The sequence below is a fragment of the Dysidea avara genome, chromosome 2 (assembly GCF_963678975.1).
Source record: "Dysidea avara chromosome 2, odDysAvar1.4, whole genome shotgun sequence".
In the NCBI taxonomy this organism is placed as follows: Eukaryota; Metazoa; Porifera; class Demospongiae; order Dictyoceratida; family Dysideidae; genus Dysidea; species Dysidea avara.
Window position 1 is genome coordinate 29,139,036 of NC_089273.1, and position 20,250 is coordinate 29,159,285.

A 20,250-nucleotide genomic window follows, 5' to 3' on the forward strand; every position below is an offset into this window, starting at 1 on the left:
GAATGATAAATTACACCCAAGAGTAAGCAGTTATTACCGGATAAGGGGATACGACACCAAATTGACTCGGAATATATCACAAAGCTCAAACCATCATCCTTGTACGCACGAAGACTTGAGTTAACAAAAATACAAACTCCTCGTTTGTGAGGTTGAAAATTATTACAAAAAGTGTTATATCCTTGAATACTATCCTTGAATACTAAGTTCTACATTGGATTCATTAAATTTCGGGTTGATCTCTGCAAGAGCCACAATATCAGGTTTGCCAACTGAGATTCTGCTTTAAAGCTCATCTAATTTATTGGGCAAAGAATCTGCATTTGTATACCAACATTTTAAAGATTTAAAAGTTGAAACTACTGGATTAGATTTGTCATGTGGAAGGTCAGAAAAGAATTGGTCAGGGTCAAAAAATCCATTAGAGGTAGCTGAGACTGAATAGCCTAGGCTACACATGCTGCTGGTCTGTTACTGCTTGAGTAGCATCCATAGAACTGTTAACAATCTGTCCTCTACATATTATCAGTCCACTTTCGCCATTTCTTTTGCATCTGAGCAATTCTTCACACAATAACTTGTTATCCTGTCTCTCTTTTAGAGAGAGATCAGGTGTGATATAGATCTTTTGATGAACTCCTGAAAAGCCCTTCAACTTTTTAGCATTTGATAATAGTAGACGTTTATGTTGAAGGTTACAAAGATGGACATTTAGGAGTCCGGATCTTCCTTCTATTATTTTGCCTAGACACACGGTGCTAGAAACATCAACTGATCCAATACCAATTTTATCAGCAATGTTGGCAACAGCATGGGTGTCATGAGTAATGCGAGTAGTGGACTCAGTTGATTCAGATTCAGGAACATTGTGTAAGATTATATTTAATTTACGACTTTCTCTATCTCTGTATTCATTAATTACTTGTGAAGCTGAGATTTCTATCAGGCTCATGAGCAGAAGGCAAGGACTGCGTCACAGAATTACTGCTAGGTAAGTTTGTTGTAATCTTTCTTTCAAGCTGCTGGAAGCGAGAATCAATTTGATCATTTATTTTGGCTGCCAGGTCAGTTAATTGAGTTTGTAATACTTTGATTTGCTCGTCTACAGTGGACTGGGTGTCTTTGCTTCCATTAAACTTTTCCAAGACTGTAGGTAGTTTGACAATGCATACACAGCAAAAGAACACAATTTGTGACTGGGCCTGCGAAAATAGGGCATGTGGGCACATGTTTTTCGCCTACTTTTTCACACTTCCATCACTCATAACTTTTTAAACAACTACGCTATGGCAATACAATTTTCAGCTCTTTATCAGCATTTAATTGGCGTTATGATGCAATTTACAGAATGTAAATATTCTGTTCCAGTACTGAGATATGACCTATAGCGTGACGGGGTGTAGTTTGTGCCCACATGCCCGGTTTTCGCAGGCCCGGTCACATTTGATCAGGGCAAGTGTTTAACATATCATATTGAGACTTACTCACATTTGCACATTTTATATGTTGCCACTTTGCACACCAATGACATTCTACCATGTAATCCTCAACAATTTCTTTGCGAGACACACAAATCTCTCTTTCCGCTGAACTGGTAACTGAACTGGTAGATGGAATACGCTTCCTTTTCTTCTGTTTCCCTCTACCCATTGTGTATTCTAAATAAGACCACCCTTCAGGTAACAAAAAACAGCGACGAAACGAACAACAGCAACAGAACACAGTTCAAACCTTTTGGGATACCATTAGTAGAATTTCCTGGCCACGGTACAACAGCTTTTAGGCAAGAATTTGATAAGTCAGCAAGATGAATCAAGAATCAAACGACTGCACGGAATCACGTGATTTTTTTTTTAGCCAATATTCCAAAATTCTCTACAAAGAGGAAGCTTTAGGACACTGCACTGGTTACACTATCTGAGGAGGCATCAACTTTCCTGGAATAGGAGTTCGGAAGTAAGCTGGATAATAAGACTAGGAAGGCAAATGCACAAGGCACACTCGACTCCCCAATGTGCTAAGATTGATCCAGTGGTGTCTGCAAACATCTCACCAGCAGCTAGAACAATGGACAAAGTGTCAAGCATTCTTGTTGGATGCAGTCATCCCGTCTTCATCCTGGAGAAGGCAGATGAGCTGGACCTATTGGCAGCATCAAGACAGCATTACAACTGATGGAAAATTCCAACTTCCACCAAACAACTGCTCGTAGACAAACCCTGATGACCCAGCTTAATCCAAAATTGAAGCAGCTGTTCTCAGGAAGCAGCTGTTCTCAGGAAGCAACTTCAAGGATACAATAAATGAACAGTTATATTGACTTTCCCTAGTTATTTTGACTGATTTAGTTCAAATTCCCACTTCAGTTACAACCACCTTTAGATCGTCATTTTAACCAAAATATCTGTAGTTTAAATGTACCCATGGAGGTTGAAATGATCCATTATAATTTACTCTGTATGGTGGTTAATACCATAATAAAAACAGGGTACTGGTAAATAGACCATCTACATAATTATACAGTAAGCTGCTATGCTGCTATCACTTATCTAAAGTGAGCACCTGGGTGGCTTCTTGCAGCATGTTTACAAAAAGAAAGACTAAACAGAGACACTATAATAGTACATAAAGAATTATCACTCAATGATTGAATGGCAAAGAATTTTTAAAATTCTGCAAGATTGGGGATGGTTGGTGGTCTGTAGGATGTGGATTTACCAATAGGTCATGGACATGTGGAAACACTCAGTAAGCATTGCTGTATACATAACTTTAATTGCACTGTTAGTATTTGTTGGAGTAGTGGTATCAGCTTTACCTGGTTTTATAGTTACTATTCCCAGGCGTCTAATGATGTCTCAGGAGAGTGACTGTGGAGATTTTGGTGTTTGTTTTAGTACAGATATCAGCTTAGACTTGTGAACTTGTATTGTATGTACAGTATGTATGTTGATAGAAATTGGAGAAGGAGTAAAGAAAGAGGGAACTCTGAAGTTAAAAGTTCCAGTAGACTCTGACAATGGTATTGTCAATAGTCAGGTAACTAAGAACTTTATAAGCAACCATAGTGCCTCCCCTTTGGATTAACATCGGGTTTTCACCAAGGTGATGAAACTAGTGCTTTGGCCACATGGGTATTCATCTAATCATATACCTGGTGGTTCTACAACAGTCAAAGAAGGAGCTAACTCATAATTATGAAGATAAACAAAACGGCAAATTTCAGTTTTGTTTAAAATATACCTACCATTTTATTTTACTTGATGCTGAATGGTGAACCTATACTCCTGGCAAAGAACCACCAGAACATTGTTTTGAGTTAAAGATGTTTTTTCACAATTGATTTTACATTTGCATTTTATTAGGATTTTTGTAAGGAAACCCCTATTATGAGCCCACCAACATAATATCTAATCACTATGACTACTAGTCACACCTCACCAAACAGTAGACCATGTGCCCTTCAATTATTCCACACAGCGATTCATCAGTATACAATACAAAGGTTAGCTGGCTAATAAGCTTATTAACGCTATACCTCAATAACTATTTATAGGTATGTGCACATACATCTTTTAATCAACTTATTATATAGAATCACAAGTTGTAACTTGAAATACAACAAATTCTGTGAAATATTATAGCCGGTGCATACGTAAGTGTTTTAGTGGTGACACATACGTAAAGTGTGGATTTTTATGTGGAACTAAGACTAATTGTCCAAAATCCAGTCATATATGCAAATAACTTCAAGAGTTACAGCCCTATAAAGTAGCAAAAGCAGAGTTCTACAGCAAGTATAGGGAGATGAATTAGAGGTGCTTGCTAAAACAGTAGTAATGTACGAGCAGAATGACAAGCAGAGTTGAAATCTGCACCATACAATCATTGTGTTTGCCATGAATAGAAGAACTGATTGCTGAGTACATTTTTCTTTGTATCACCTTTATTCACTACATACAAATGAGAAATAAGTACAGAAAAGTTGATTAGGTACTATTGTATCGATATGACATAAACTATGACCCATAAAATTACATATCCTTGAGTCTACTTCAGCAAAACAAAGATTTTCCAGCTTCTTTTGAGTAGACGAATAAGATTATATCCAGGTTTTATTTTAGGCTCTTTCTCCACTAAGAATTAATCATTTTAAAATGATGGAATTTTTTAATAATTTGCAAGTATTTCACCCAGTGTATTCAATGTTTTATATTTTATACTGTAAATTAAGGCTCTCCCAATTGTGTCAGGTTTTTGCAGATTCGGTTGTTTTCATTGTGTTGCTACAATGTCCCTACTCTAGTTTTAAATTCCTAATTTTAACTTTGATATAAAATGAAAAGTAGTGGTCTAGTCCATGGAACCCTGGGGGTGTCCATCGATTGAACCTGCCATGTGCCCCCCCGGCTGTTAACACATTAAAATCTATTTATTTACTGTATGTATTAAAAATCTAGTTACATTTGTATTACCAGAATAGCATATTTCTTGTCTTCATAAAGATTAGACAGCATCTCTTTTACTTTTTTGATATATTCCTTGCATCTCTGATCATCACCCATCTTCCGTTGAATTGTACATAATTTTAAATAAGTCACAAGCTTGAAATACTCTACTTCCTCTGTAGATTGCATCTCATTCAGTACTTCAAGGCATTGTAAAAAGCAATTCCTGAAACATTATGTGATATTGTTAAAGTTGTACATATAGCAGTCCCTTCCTATTTCATAGCAACAAAGTGTTTACTTAAGACAAGTACACAGAAAAGTTTGGAATTTTCAACTACCGTAAATCAGGAAAATTTCGACGTAGAAAATTTTCTTCTGTTAAAATTTCAATGCTACCTATTTTCATCGTTTGCATGATCGACAAAGATTTTTTTTGACGAAACAATTAGCTATATGTTAATATTTGTATGCACGAATTATCTGTATAATAGTTAAAAATAATTCATCGGTTAATTTTTTGTCGATACAGCCAGCAACGAAAATGTTTTGACGATGAATTTTTTCTGATTTACACTAGAGTAGGCACCATAGCACATCGACAAAAAGTACTGAAACAAGGTGGAGTAGTGCATGATATTAAATCATAGTAAAACAATAAGAAGTGTTATATCCCTACTGCGCTTAAGATACCATAATGGAAATGCACAGTAGGGATATAATACTTCTTATTGTTTTACTGTGATTTAATATCGTGCACTACTCCAACTTGTTTCAGTACTTTTTGTTGATGTGCTATGGTCCCTACTCTAGCGAATATCAGAAAAAATTCGTCGTCAATAAATTTTCGTTGCTGGCTGTATTGACAAAAAATTAACCGATAAATTCCAAATGTTTCTGCATACTTGTTTGTTAACTGTTTTGTAAATATTATCAGTGGCAGATCTAGGATTTTTAAAAGGGGGTTTCTGAAAATTGATATGGCTAAATAAGGCATCTGATGACAATTCTCAAGAAAATTTTGAGATTTTAAAAGCTCTGAGATCAGATTTTAGGCTATTTTTAGTTAGCAATTACAAATTCAATGCTATAAACTGTATATAGTAACTAAATACTATAGCTAACTATAGGGCAAATATGGTGACTACGAGCTGTAGCTTTCATTGCTCTATTAGAGTAGTTACTTGACTGTAGAGTATCTCGATCGTTTTTAATGCAGTGGGAGATGAAAAGTGAAATGTTGCTGAGAGTTTAATAGCTATAAATGGTGTCAGTTAAGTGCAACTGTGTGCATGCTACTGGTATATAGTTGTTTGCTATGACAAATTGTTAGTACAACAATGTTTATGTATTGAAAATGCCACTAAGCAAAAATTTAAAAGGGGGTTTCTGTTGAAACCCTAGAAACCCCTCTGGATCCGCCACTGATTATTATTATGACTGGTGAACCCACGCATACCGCATCTGAAATGGTGCTGCATGCCCCAGCTACGTATATCAATTTTCATCTGAAAAGTGAAGTATCCATTATGCTTCATTGTTAGACCCGTTACACAGCATTTCGGATCTAGAACTGTTCGAAAAGCACCTCTGCAATCCATGCATACCAAAAGAAATGGTGCGACGCGCCCTAGTTATATCATTATCATCTGAAATGTGAAGTATCTATTATGCTTTGTTGTCGGCTATGTTCAACCCGTTACACAGCAGTACAAATTGAGAACTGTTCAAAAAGCACCTCTGCAATCCATGCATACCAAAAGAAATGGTGCCATGCACCACAGTTATATCAACTATCGTCTGAAAAGTGAAGTATCCATTATACTTCGTTGTCAACTATGTTCAACCTGTTACACAGCATTTTGGATCAAGAACTGTTTGAAAAGCACCTCTACAATCCATGCATACTGAAAGAAATGGTGCCGCACCCTAGTTATATTTTAATTATCTGAAAAGTGACATATCCATTATGCTTTGTTGTCGGCTATGTTCAACCCGTTACACAGTAGTACGAATTGAGAACTGTTCGAAAAGCACCTCTGCAATCAAAACAGCCACTATGAAAAATAAGGACGATTTCCGTTATGAAGGGAAGCCATCACGTGCTATATTGCCAAATTGACACTTTTCACTGTCAGCAAAGATGAATGGGACACAAAAGAGGACACTGGTAAGTCCATGAAGAATGCATTGTTCATACTGCAGTGTGCCAAAAGTCACCTGTCGGGCCGACGCGACATCGAATAGTGAAAAAATCAAGCCCGTAACCTTAGCCGTTATCGAGTTACACTTGCCTGAACGCATCAGGCAGTCAGTCAGTAGAAAATTCCATTAAATAAATTATTTTTTAAATTCCGTAGCAACTTGTTGAAAGCATTTCGGGTCAATCTGAAAGCTTGTTTGAACTTAGTTTTACCTAACCAAAACTGCCTCTTCATCAGCAGGGAAAATCGAGGCTGGTTTTTGGGCGATGCTATTTTGTGGGTCACGCTTACTCCCTTGTGGTCCCTACTATACTATCATACTGTATGATTAAGTAATCTAAATCAAACTTGAATTAATTCAGGGTAATCAAAATCATAATGTTAACATGATTGTTTATTATGTGCAAGATACAATTTATACAGGCTAAGTACACTGTAAGTAATAAAGAAAATATGTTGATGAAAAACTTAACTTACATTGTAACCGACACATACTATATGTGACTGGGCCTGCGAAAATAGGGCATGTGGGCACATGATTTTTGCCTACTTTTTCAAACTTTCATCACTTATAACTTTTTGTACTATTGTGCTATGGCAATGCAAGTTTCAGCACTTAGTACGCATTTAATTGGCTTTATGATGCAAGTTACAGAATGCAAATATTCTGTTCCAATACTGAGATATGACCAGTAGAGTGATGGGGTGTAGTTTGTGCCCACATGCCCTGTTTTCGCAGGCCCGGTCACATATAGTCTGATCACATTCACCTGAGCCCTTATTTCTTGTTAATAACTCTTGTTACATGGACCAGTTTCCCAAACATTTAGTAACACCATCAAACCTTTTAAACACCAGGACTGCATCAAAAAAGCACTTTGCTACAACAAGATTATAAGACTTTAAAAATCTATCTCATACATTTAGAATGGATGATTCAGGTGCACAAACATGTTTACAACATGAAAACACACTTGTTGTAGTACAAAACCATTGGGAGCGAACACCTGTTTCATCTTTTTGATAGGACTGTCTTTTGGTGGGGGTTCAGGTGATTGCAAACCGACTATGCAATGGTAAATCAAGATATAGAGTAATGTGGCATGGAACCCAAGAGCTAGTATGCCACACAGTGTGTTATGAGCAAGAACAGAATTACGGCAATTTTCAAAATAATTTTGCAATTTCCTTTCCCAATTTAATTCCACTCTAGGTTTGGTAGCTATGAATTATTCGCACAAAAACAACCAAGCTGTGGAAAAAGGTGTGGCCTTAAAAAAGCCTGGGTAAATAAAATGTGAAATCAAAGTGGCAGCCAAGAAATGGCTGCAATGATGTTAACCCTAATAAATTTTAATGTGCGCATTGTTAAAATTTCATCAGGATTAACTTCATTGCAGCCATTTCTTGACTGCCACTTTTGATTTCACAACTTTTTACCCATGCATTTTAAGGCCCCAATTTTTTCACAGCTTAGCTGTTTTTGTTTGGATATCATTTCTTTTTGTAATTACAAGTTCCAAAGCCAGCCTACGGTTGGTCTTGACACTTCCTTTTAACTTGCCTTTGTACTTTTTCTTTACTACAGGAATCATCGAAGACTGTGAAGAACTGAATTTTGAAGTAACAAAGATAGCTGGACAGATTCAACTCATGGGAGATGTTCGACTCACAGGAGGTGTCCTACCCTGAGAAAGTTTCCATAGCAGAAATGATTAATTACCGTTCAAGCACTATCAAGCTAGAAACACATGAAAACAGCATTTTCTTTGTTCAATAAAATGAGTATGTTGCCTGCCTGCATTGGCTGTACTTGGCCACACGACATAAGCTATTTGTGACCAAATTTTGTAAAATCACACATAACTGGATTTTGGGAAAATGATCCAAATCGCACATTGGAAGTTCAAGATAAACAGTTTTAAAGAATTCAAGCCAGCATAACTCTCCAAGGATAGCAAGCACGCATATGAAATCTACGCTAAAGATGCATCAATCCGTTGCCTTTCAGACCACTTACAGTACTTGTAGCTGCTCATAGAGTTTCTCGCCAAATAAGATAGAAAATCTGAGCAGTTGGACGAGCGAACTAGTATCACGAGTACTCACAAAGGGGTAGAGGGTAGGAGTGGTGGGATGGGCAAGGGTTAGACCTCAAAATGGAGGTAGACCACGATTGGAGTCCAGAGATGAGATTACAGGGCTGTGCTGGCTCCTTAGTGGCTGATATGCAGTAAAATCCACAGAAAAACCGTCTGGCCAACATTATCAGGCTGTTCACAAGTAACCCACTGATTCTTGCCAAGCCAGGTCCTTCACAAGGCCTAAAACCACCATTCAAGCCCAGAAAAGACATCTGCTGAAACCAGCCTCGAGTAGTTTGAGTGGTACTGAATGTCAAAACTACTAGTATGATAGTGCAGCTATCCACTGGAGGTGTTAGTTTGATTTTGCCTGATGTGCGATTTGGATCGGTTTTGTAAAATCTGATCACATATTATTGTAATGCATTAATTAATTAGAATTTTAATGCTTAGGGTGTTGCTGTTTAGTACAGGGTCCAGTTTGAAAAACATTTCAATTGTAAGTCAAATTGATTAAAATCACTAACAAAATGGATTTACACTAAGAAACTTATTACTTAATTGTTAAATATTTTATGTGTCAAACGTGCCCATGAGTGATTTTCCAAAATTCGTTCACATTAATCAAATTACTGTTATGTAGATATTGTAAGTTTGCTTCATTTTGTTACAATTTGTAATGTATCATCATTTACTATCCATGCAGAAACAGCGAAGCTGTACAAAAAGGTGTGGCTTTCAAAATTCCTGGGTCAAAAGAGTTGTGAAATCAAAGATGCATATGGCTGCAATGATGCGTGATGAAAATAAATTTTAATACTGGCTTTGTGCATTAATAAAATTGATTATGATTAACATCATTGCAACCATTTCATGGCTGCCACCTTTGATTTCACAACTTTTTTCATCCAGGCTTTTTGAAGGTTGCACAAGCAATTATAATACAAAAGTCTCTTGTTTCTGGTACCAGCAGTAGTATCACCAAGAAAAGATCTAACTTAGAATTATCCCCACTTCTTTTAATTTTTAGTTTAAATATATACATAAAGCCAACCATAAACTGGCTTTGAGGTTTGTTTTTACGCAAACCATTGTTCTTCTTATCTACAGATGTAATGAAGATGATAGAAGACAAACTAGTGCTATACCAATATAGAAAAATACTTACTGATCTGATACCAAAGCCAATTTATACTGACATAATTTTGTGCTTGCTTGTTCATGGCTAAAGTTGTAATATATATATGCATTTCCCATATTTATTTGCAATATTAGCAAGTAAATTCCTTCCAAGTTAGTTAGGTATACGTACTATTTTGTCTATTAAGATTTTGCAATGACTGTTCTATTAGAGTATCTTGATTTTCATGCAAAACGTGATACATAAGTTGCAGTTGCTCAATTTTTAGAAAGAAAATGTTGCACCTTTTATGCTAGAATACAATTTGCAGCCTGTTGTCACAAGTTTTATTAGTATAGCACTTATTATGATGATGATGTTTGGCATGAGTAGGTCTTTATATTGGTGTACTACCCCACCAATCTGTACCAAAATGGCTATAATATCGGCTTTGACTCAATGAAATACTAGAGAAGTTGTAATAGTATTTATTACAGAGTTTATTTGATTACTTTTGTAGTGCTGTAAATTTTTTGAGGATTTCTAACAGAACACACATAGAATGTGCTAGATTTTCCCTTGGTAGATCTATGAAATTATAAAGTTTTACTATTGAGTATAGATTTCAGCTAGAATTTGCATTTATAAAGTAGAAATTTAGTGAGGTGATCAGCCATGATAGCAGTGGCTCAGTGGTTAAGGATTTAGATGTTCAGTATGGAGGTCTCTGGTTCGAACAGTGGTAAGTTTTTTGACATTTTTGTTTTACCCTGCAGTGACTATTCTATTAGAGCATTCAACCCAGTGATTTACAGTTGTTTGGTTGTAGCCTTGTAACTCTATACCTGTCAAAGAAATTTCTTTCAAACCACAAAAGGTTTGAGCTACGAACGATGGTTAACCTATGCACATATCAATTTTGAAAGTTATTCTCATTAGCGGTTTACCCTATAGGCAAGTCGGCCTTTTTAATGCAAGTAATTGTTCATTGCTCTATGACTATTAATCAGATTTGCACCAAACTTGTTATGTAATTATACCACAATACGTTCTTAAAGTGTACCAAAGCTCAAGAAAATCGAGATATGCATTTACATTTTGTAATGGTTTTTGTAAAGTGTGCCAAAAGAATTATCTAAGCCCTCAAGACTAACAAAAATTAAGACGAGTTTTGAAGGCTTGTATTTAACAATTGCGTTACTCAAATTTGGTATGTGGGTTGCTGAAGGTGGAGGACGTTCGCAGCATAAATATGATACCAATTCAAGAAGGGAGCGTGGAGTTAAGCATGCATGAAAATTGTGTTTTTTTCCTGTAAATATACTCACAGTGTGGTGCACCGGCTTTCTTAGTCACACAACACACTACCGTATGTCTTGATATGCTCTGCATTAATAATAATAAAATAATACAAATTAGGCATTATGGCAACTGTTTTTGTGCCACTGTACATTAGTATGCAATAATTATATGTATCACACTTACTGACTATCTCCAAACTTTTCCATTGTTTTGTAAGTATCACCTTTGTAGAAAAGCACTTTATGGCGGTAAAACAGAAACTCATAAATGCTTTGGTCTTGGCAAGTATCAAGCAGTGACTCAGCTTTTTGCAGGTCACTCATAGCTTCATGCACTTTGTCACTAGCATTCCTACAAATAAAGTAATGTTTAGTTGCATAATTATGATGATCTGTGCACTACATGCAGAATGAAAAAAACCAATGTTAAGATTAGTTAAACATTTTATATTTTAATATATATAACACTCTCTCAAACAGTATGCTAGTATTAAGTAGGGTTCTCCCTTAAAATGATGGGCACCACTAAAAATGCCATTTTATAAACTGTCACAGAAAGTGACAAAAATCACCATTACTGAATACAGTAGTCTTACATCAAATAAAGTGTTAAAAACAAGAAAACACTTTTAGTTGCCACATAATAGAATTTTTAAAGCCATATTTTGGTTTGCCTGCCTGCCTCACTGCCTGACCACAGTTGCAAGGCTAGAGGCTGAAAGAAGCAGTGCATGGCCAGTATTTTCTGCCACAACAACAAACTCACAAGTGGGATATGCCTTTTGTGGTTCTGACGAATGTCTGCCTTCCTTGTTTTGCCTTCCTTTTAGCATAACTAATACAATTAATAAATACAAGTGAGACTGTGATTACTGTATTAGAGTATCTCAATCATGCTACTCAGCTACGCAGTAGATTAAGCTAGTGGGCAAGGCACATGTTTTTAATGGAGTTATTAGATCATTGAGGGGCATGGCCTCAGCACTGATTATTAAAAGTGTGGTGGCATGATCTGATTGTTCAAGGGAGTGTGGTCCAATGCAATCATTTCATTATAAGCCCAGCATAGTTGCTACCTGCTGGGATACTACAATCCATTAAGTGCCTCAATTAGTTTTGAGGCATTTCAATATGCTCCTTCAAGGAAAGTATTGATACAGAAAATTAATTGGATTTATAATAGAAGCTAAAGAATACAAATAGAGTATAGCAGTACTGAGATAATGATGTTAGGTGATGGGGTGTAGTTTGTGCTCACATTCCCTGTTTTCGAAGACCTGGTCACAAATACTCTAATAGAGCAATCATTTCCACTGTTCAGATAACCAAGTGTTCAAATAGGCAATTGAGGGAGCACTGTATAATAAAAAGTAGTGAAACAAGAGATATCTATACAAAAACAGTCAAGCTGGGAAAAAAGGATGCGGCTCCCAAAAAGCCAAAATGTGAAATCCAAGGTGGTAACCAAGAAATGGCTGTGATGGTAGGTTAACGGCAAAATACTTTATAACAACAATTTGGGTGGATTTGTGTTGCCTTCTCCAAATTTCACTAGGATTCAGCACCAAATTCACCTGAATTATCGTTACTAAATTTTTTGCCATTAGCCTACCATCACAGCCGTTTCTTGGCTGCCACCTTGGATTTCACATCTTTTTTACCCTGAAATTTTGGGGGCTGCACGCTTTTTCACAGCTTGGCTGTTTTTGTATAGATGTTACTTTTTCTGTATTTGTATACTTCAAAGCCGGCCTGTGGCCATCTCTGGAGCTTCTTTTGTTGTCTGTAAGTTGCAATTGACCCTATACAGGGTGACTTGTTGTAGCTGAACTCTCTACATGGTGATTACACAGTGATTTTTTTGTTGCTGAATTCTCTACAGGGTGATTTGTTAGCTAAATTTTCCACAGGGTGATTTGTTTGTAGCTGAACTCTTTACAGAGTTGTTTGCATGTAGCTGAACTGTCCTGAGGGTGACTTGGTTATAGCTGAACTCTCTATGAGGTGACTTTTTGTAGCTGAACTCTCTACTGGGTGATTGGTTTGTAGCTGAAGTCTCTACAGGTGACATCCTTTTAGGTGAACTCTCTACTGGGTGTCTTGTTTGTAGCTAAGCTCTATACAGGGTTACTTGTTAGTAGCTGAACTCTTGACAGGTTGATTTATTTGTAACTGAGCTCTCTACATTGTGACTTTTATGTTACAGGGTGGCTGTTTTGTAGCTAAACTGCCTACAGGATGACTTGTAATAACTAAACTCCCCACACGTTGATTTGTTTGAACTGAGCTCTCTATATTGTGACATTTTTGTAGAGAGCTCAGCTACCACAGAATCACCCTGTGGAGTATTAAACAACAAAAAGCCACCATGTAGAGATATCAGCTACAAACAAATCACCCTGTGGAGAGTTCAGCATCCTACAGAGAAATCAGCTAGAAACACATCACCTGTAGAGAATTCAGCTACAAGTAACACGTACCCAGTAGAGAAGTTCAGCTACAAAAATCACCCTAGGGTAACTTTGTTGTAGCCGAACTCTCTACTGGATAACTTGTTTTAGCTGAACTCTCAACACAATGATTTGTTACATAACTTACTAACAATGCTGAATGCTCTAATAGGGTGAATGTACTATTAGAGTATCTTGATCACTCACTTGCTACACATAGTTGGATTTTGTATGGCATTTACTTCAATTCTCCTATGCTTATTCAATCTACATATACGACCCAGTCTGGGAAAAGGGGTCTTATCACCTATTTAAAAGTATCAAGAAATTTCAGTTTTATGTGTTGTAGCTCGCCAATAGTTGAAGCTACGTGTACCAAATTTTCACACGTTTTACACCAATTCCTTACCATCTAGAACATCCACTTCAAATAGCCAGCAGCTAAGTTTCCTGCTATTTTAGATAGTTTTAAGCCGAGGTTGGCTGTATCAGGTGAGCTCCAAAAGGGGAGGAAGGTGGGGGCCTGGAAGGAGGGAAAGAGGCTGTTTAAAATTTTGAAAAGGAAGGTGTAGGGATGAATTAGGCCAAGTTATGGGCCATTCAGGTCTCAAAAACTGGCTTAAATAAAATAAATTTACAGCATAGGTCTTTATTCAACACCACGGAGCTGTACAACCACATACAGCCACTGACCAGAGCTCCATTAATGCCCCACTCTGCACGTACGGATTGTCACTGGGCTTGGGAAAAGCAGCCAGCAAAACTAGACCACTAAAGTCTAGCTGATTTTGATTTTGAAATTAAATAGTTTATTCATATAGCTTTGTGGTCTTGGTGAAAAATTGAATCTACTGACATGGACGATAAGACCTGTTTTCCCAGACTGGATCACATATTGGTTTCAGCTCACTCTTCTTAGTGGTTTGCCTGGTAGGTGTAAAAATTATTTGTGAAACTTGATCACGTAATAGTGACACAGGTTGGGGTTTGCGCCATATCTCTTCGATTCCTTCCAAATCACAAAAGGCACTCCTATGATGGTTACTCCATCTACATAGCAATATTTAGGTCATTCCTTAAAGGGGTTTACCCTGTGGGTGTGACAGAAGCTTGATCTTGTTTTACACGAATAATCGATCATAACTCCATGATTTATGGCAGAATTTGCAAAATGTGTAAAAAGAAGAAAAAATGAAGGAAAAACAAAAAAAAAATCTTGGCCACTCTTATCTGAGGAAATGGCTGGAGTGATTTTCTTCAAACTTCATATATATATGTAGACTCCCATACCTGGCAGTTAGTTCTGTAGCAAAATTGGATAAGAGTTTATGGACTAGATGTGTGTGAAAATCACGTTTTCTTCTTGCTGTCAATATACTCACAGTGTTGCATGTCGGCTTCTTGGGCCGCATGACACACTACAATGTGCATGATGAATGATGACATGTTACCACCATTATTTGTTCAATGCCAAAGTAAGAATTTTTCACATAGCTTTGTTATAATGCCATCACTCATCATGATATTTCTTGTTTCACTGGTTATACCACTGGAACTTTTAAAATGATAATTTTAATTGCACTAGTTTGAAAATCTTTTTGTCATACGGTGACTGGTCATGGATCTGGGAAAATCAGTCTTATTTCCCATAACAGCAGGTTTGAGTTTTTATCAAGAACACAAAGCACCATGAATAAACTATCAAATTTTACAATCAAATTCAGCCAGTCTTGAGTGGTCTGCTTGCTGGCTGCATTTTCTAAGCTTAGTGGTGAGCCGTATGAGTAGTATATGGCCTTAATGGAGATCTGGCCATCCTAGGGATGGCTGTATGTAGCTGTACAGCTCTGTTCTGTGTTTTTGAGACTAAATGGTCCATAGTTAAGCCTATGCATTCCTCATTACTCTTTCAGTTTCTAAACAACCTTTTGTCCTCCCCTCAGCTTCCTCCCCATGTTGGAGCTTGCCTGATACAGTCAACATTCAGTTACAAACTATATAGCTAAAAATGGCAAGAAACTTAGCTGTTAGCCAGGTGTCCAGTGGAAGCTCAGGAAGGTAAGAAAATGGTGTACAATGTGCAAAAATTTACATGTAGCATCAACCATTGGCAAGTTACTATACACCAAATACTTAAAACCTGCATTTCTCAATACTTTTAAGTAGGTGATAAGGCTGGTTTTCTCAGTGTAGGTCACATTATACATACATGTGACTGAGACTGCTTTACTAGAGTGTCTCAACCTCACTTCTTATCTCGAGTTAGCTATGCAAATAAATTAAGGGGCATGGCTTCCATGTCTTGTTTTCTACAGCAAAATAAAACTGCAGTTGATTGTAGCTACTGTAGATCACTAAGAGTGTGGTGACTATGTTCTGATCACATAAGAGTGTGTTCTGATTGTTTAAAGGTGTGTTCTGATTGTTTAAAGGTGTGCTTTTTAAGTTCAGCTACAAGTATCTACTCTCTCATGCAGCATAGAGTAAGTGCTTTAGCTACACTTTTCTAAGGAAAGTGTTGATATGGAAAATTAATGTCACAGTATGGTTTCCTTGCCTGAAGAAGTAAACAATCATTTAAGTATATGTTAAAGCATTGCCACAAGTACTATATGAAAAATAAAGCACGGGGTGTGCATCCAAGATGCTAATAAAGCATGAGGCAAAGCTAAGTGCTTTATTAGCATTGAGGCCAAGTGACGAGTGATTTATTTTTCATATAGCACAAGCAAGGCTATGCTTTAAATGATTTATGGAACTTTCCAGTCATGTAGCTTCACCATACACAAGGACTCACAATTAACACGTGTTGCACGAATTATTAGCAGCTCTAAATGGGCACAAACTAGTTTAACAAAGTAACTCACGCGTAGTTCACCATAGTTTGGCATGGTGGACATCCATCGCTTATTTTGGCAGGTTTTGCTCACATCCCACAATTGATTCTATTGTGACACATGGTGAAGTATTTATGTGATATCTCCAGGACTTGTTCATTTACATTAACAAATGTAACAACAACGTTATCTTCTCCCACCCATCATCGAAGCATTTAGGTATGTCTATAAAATCAATCCAGTGGTAGAACTCATATTGGCTGGGGTGATTGACTACTCAGTGTGGCAAGGCTATCAGCCTTCACCGGCTTGGGTGATTAGTCATACTGGCATGAGCACCACAGGTAATTAGCATGCACTAGAGCACGTGGGAAACTGTGCTTTATTGCCCACAAAAAGTGCTTTATTGCACCGCAAAGAGAGCTTTATTGCCCACAAAGAGTGTTTTATTGTACCGTAAACAGTGCTTTATTGCACGATTAAAGCACTCTTTGTGGTGCAATAAAGCACTCTTTGTGGGAAATAAAGCACTGCTCACCGGTGTAAAGTGTACTTTATGAAATTTAAAGTACACATCCCTTTGATTTCATCCACTCAAAGTTCTATAATTGAATTTTAAAAAGACAAAATAGAAAGGCACATACCACACATGAGTTTGTTACCATGGTGTAAAATTGTGACCATGCACTTCTCTTTTGCCTCTAGCCTTGCGACTATGCATGGTCACATAGGTAGGTATGCAGGTGGGCAGACAAGACAGGTAGAGAAAACAGGCAGGCAGGCAGGCAGGCAGGCAGGCAGGCAGGCAGGCAGGCAGGCAGGCAGGCAGGCAGGCAGGCAGGCAGGCAGGCAGGCAGGCAGGCAGGCAGGCAGGCAGGCAGGCAGGCAGGCAGGCAGGCAGGCAGGCAGGCAGGCAGGCAGGCAGGCAGGCAGGCAGGCAGGCAGGCAGGCAGGCAGGCAGGCAGGCAGGCAGGCAGGCAGGCAGGCAGGCAGGCAGGCAGGCAGGCAGGCAGGCAGGCTTTGACGCAATTGTGATCTCATGAAATTAATGGACATCAACATAATAAAGGCTATTTATAGGTTATCACCTCTGATAAATTTTCCTCCCTTGATTTTAATTTTCTAAGTTGGACATTCAATATAGATATCACTTCTTTTTTACATTTGTGAGTTCTAAGGGTAGCCTAAAGCCAAATAAGGTAATACATAACATGCTGAGCAAATCTGGTTGTTTTTGCACATATCTCAAATTCCATTTTTTCTTTTTTTTAATTTACAGGACTCAGAATTGAGTATAGCATACATTTACAGATACATTTTCTTGTTTCTCTGTTATCTGTAGTACCAAAGGAGTGGAAAGCAATAAACCAGCAACAATACAGCAAATAAATTATAGATGCTTACTTAATTGATTATAACTTACGACTGAAACAAGTTATGAATTGGCTCAGTATGTTCACCATGAACTGGCACATTGATCAAGGTATAGTGTTTTCCCTGTACACCATGTGGACAAGAAGAAGGCCATTTTAGCAATTAAATGACGACGGTAAGCTTTTTCTACCACATTGTAAATAAACTCACAGAACTCACATACCGTACACAGTACGAACATGAAAAATATATTTTTTTTATTCCTATTGAGCAGGGAAAATTAGGTGGTGTATAGGTTTTATTGATTTGAGCATTGTTTCAATACATAACAATGCAATTAAAATGTGCGTAAAAGTCTTATGTAGGAGTTGTATTATTACCCAGTTTATCTCAATAAATTTTAATATAGCAAAATAAAATTTTGCAAAAATGGCCAGTTTTTGTGCAGCGGGTCACATTATATTGCACTCAAACATGTATTAACTCAGACTAAGGATCAAAGAGTAAAGTAATGAAACAACATAATAGCTAAAAGCAGTGAAACAAGAGAGGCTGTCTATACATGCAGACATGTGTAAAGTAATGGACATTTACAGTAATCCCTAAACTTCAGTCTATAACCATGATTGAATTAGGGATCCAATCCATTAGTATGTATATCTGCAGGTATAGACAACCTCTTTTGTTTCCCTACTTTTAGCTCTTTTCCTTTTCTTGTTTCACCACCTGTTTGATTCATAATCCAACTTAAAATCCTTAATTTTCCTTCGTTTGTTCGTTTTCTTTTTAATAACATGATTGTGACTATTGAACCTGTGCATACAGTATCAAAAGAAAGAATTGTGGCAGAAATGCCATTTTGCGTCTGAATGTGTGCCCCAACAATCGATTACTGAAAAGTGATAAGGACAATATGCTTTGTTTTCAGCTATGTTTCACCCATCACACAGCATTACAATAGAAGAACAATATGAGAAATGTCTCTGTAATTAATCCATTTGCTATAGAAAATACAAGCGTTTTGCATGATAGCTAGTCAACACAACCACGGGGAAGCTATATTGAAAATTGACACCTTGCTGTCAGTGTAAAGAACTGGAACTCAAAAGATGACAAAGGGGAATCCATGATGCATTGCATGCATTGTACATACTGAGGTAGAGAAGAGCAATTGTTCATTTTGCAACTGGATATGCAGAAAAGGTCTTTTACACACATCCAATTCTATGTACATAAAAGACCCTATGTAAGACGTTTACCACTGTAAATAAGGATAACAGACAAGAAAGTCTCGGGTATAGTTGGTATTGAATCCCAGTTAATAGAAATGGAACCCAGTAACTGAATTCTGTCATAAAGATTGAAGCTACTGCAAACATGCCAAGAACAGTCACCCTCCCACCTGCCCTTGACTAATCACTGGCATCCACCTTCACTCAACCAATGCAATCATTCATGCTAGCACACTTTGTATAATTCACATTTTGGACATCCAGGGCATGGGCAGTAAGGTTGCTTGATATGATTAAGTACTCGCTATAGCAATAGAAATACAGCAGCTATACTTCCACATTGGAAAAATGCAGGCGCATTTAGCACCTAGCATCAGCAATTTCTTGGGCTGCCCTGTTTATCCCCACACTATGTATAGCTCTAATGTATGCCATAAGGCAGTAGTGCATGCAGGCCAGTTGATGTAGGATAGTTTTCATGATACACACAAACCTGACATTTTGTCCATCTATCATACTATGTTGTTTCTCACTATTGACCAAATTTTAAGGCAATAACATTTTCCAATCTGAAGACATAAATTGTCAAAGGTGGTAAAATGGATGTATGTGGAGGACTCCTTTTCACTAATTAAGTCACACAAATGTGACTAGACCTGCGAAAAGCAGTTTTATCGTTCAACACAGGAAGTTTGATTTTTCACACAAACACAAAGCTTTATGAATGCACCATCAAATTTCACTGTCACAATTAACTAGAATGAATTGGTCTGCTACCACCATTGGCAAGTTACAACACTCTGAATATTTAAAACCGGCGTTTTTTGATACTTTTAAATGGGCGATAAGACTGGTTTTCCCAGAGACAGTCACAAATATTTATTTATGTTTTTACTGATATAATGGTTGAATACATACCTGTATATTACAGAATAATAGCAATGTGTATGGAAAGCAGAAAATATATTACATAACTTTATATTCCCCCCTGTAGTGTATTTTAACTCTTGTAATTCTTTTGTGAAGGTCCTAAGTGCTATTATCTAACTGTAATACAATGTCAAAGAGTGATTTCTAACATCACATTCCATAGGCACACAATGTGTCACAATGGATTAAAAAAGATCTTGCTCTTCATACATTTTGTTGTGTAGAGTAGAATAACTGACAGTTTTAAACCATCACATTTTAACTTAGGTG

At 37.2% G+C, this 20,250-nt stretch overlaps 1 protein-coding gene across 4 annotated transcripts in view; it reads right to left on the reverse strand.

The window, feature by feature from the left end:
- The window catches only part of LOC136247036 (uncharacterized), a 155,787-nt gene that overhangs the window by 65,333 nt on the left and 70,204 nt on the right, over positions 1–20,250 (reverse strand). For all 4 annotated transcript variants that reach the window (XM_066038633.1, XM_066038631.1, XM_066038634.1 and 1 more), the window contains 2 exons: positions 11,342–11,509; positions 4,476–4,674 (listed from right to left, as the gene is read on the reverse strand). In XM_066038633.1, the coding sequence (XP_065894705.1) occupies positions 4,476–4,674; positions 11,342–11,509 (367 nt within the window). The remainder of the gene's footprint in view (positions 1–4,475; positions 4,675–11,341; positions 11,510–20,250) is intronic.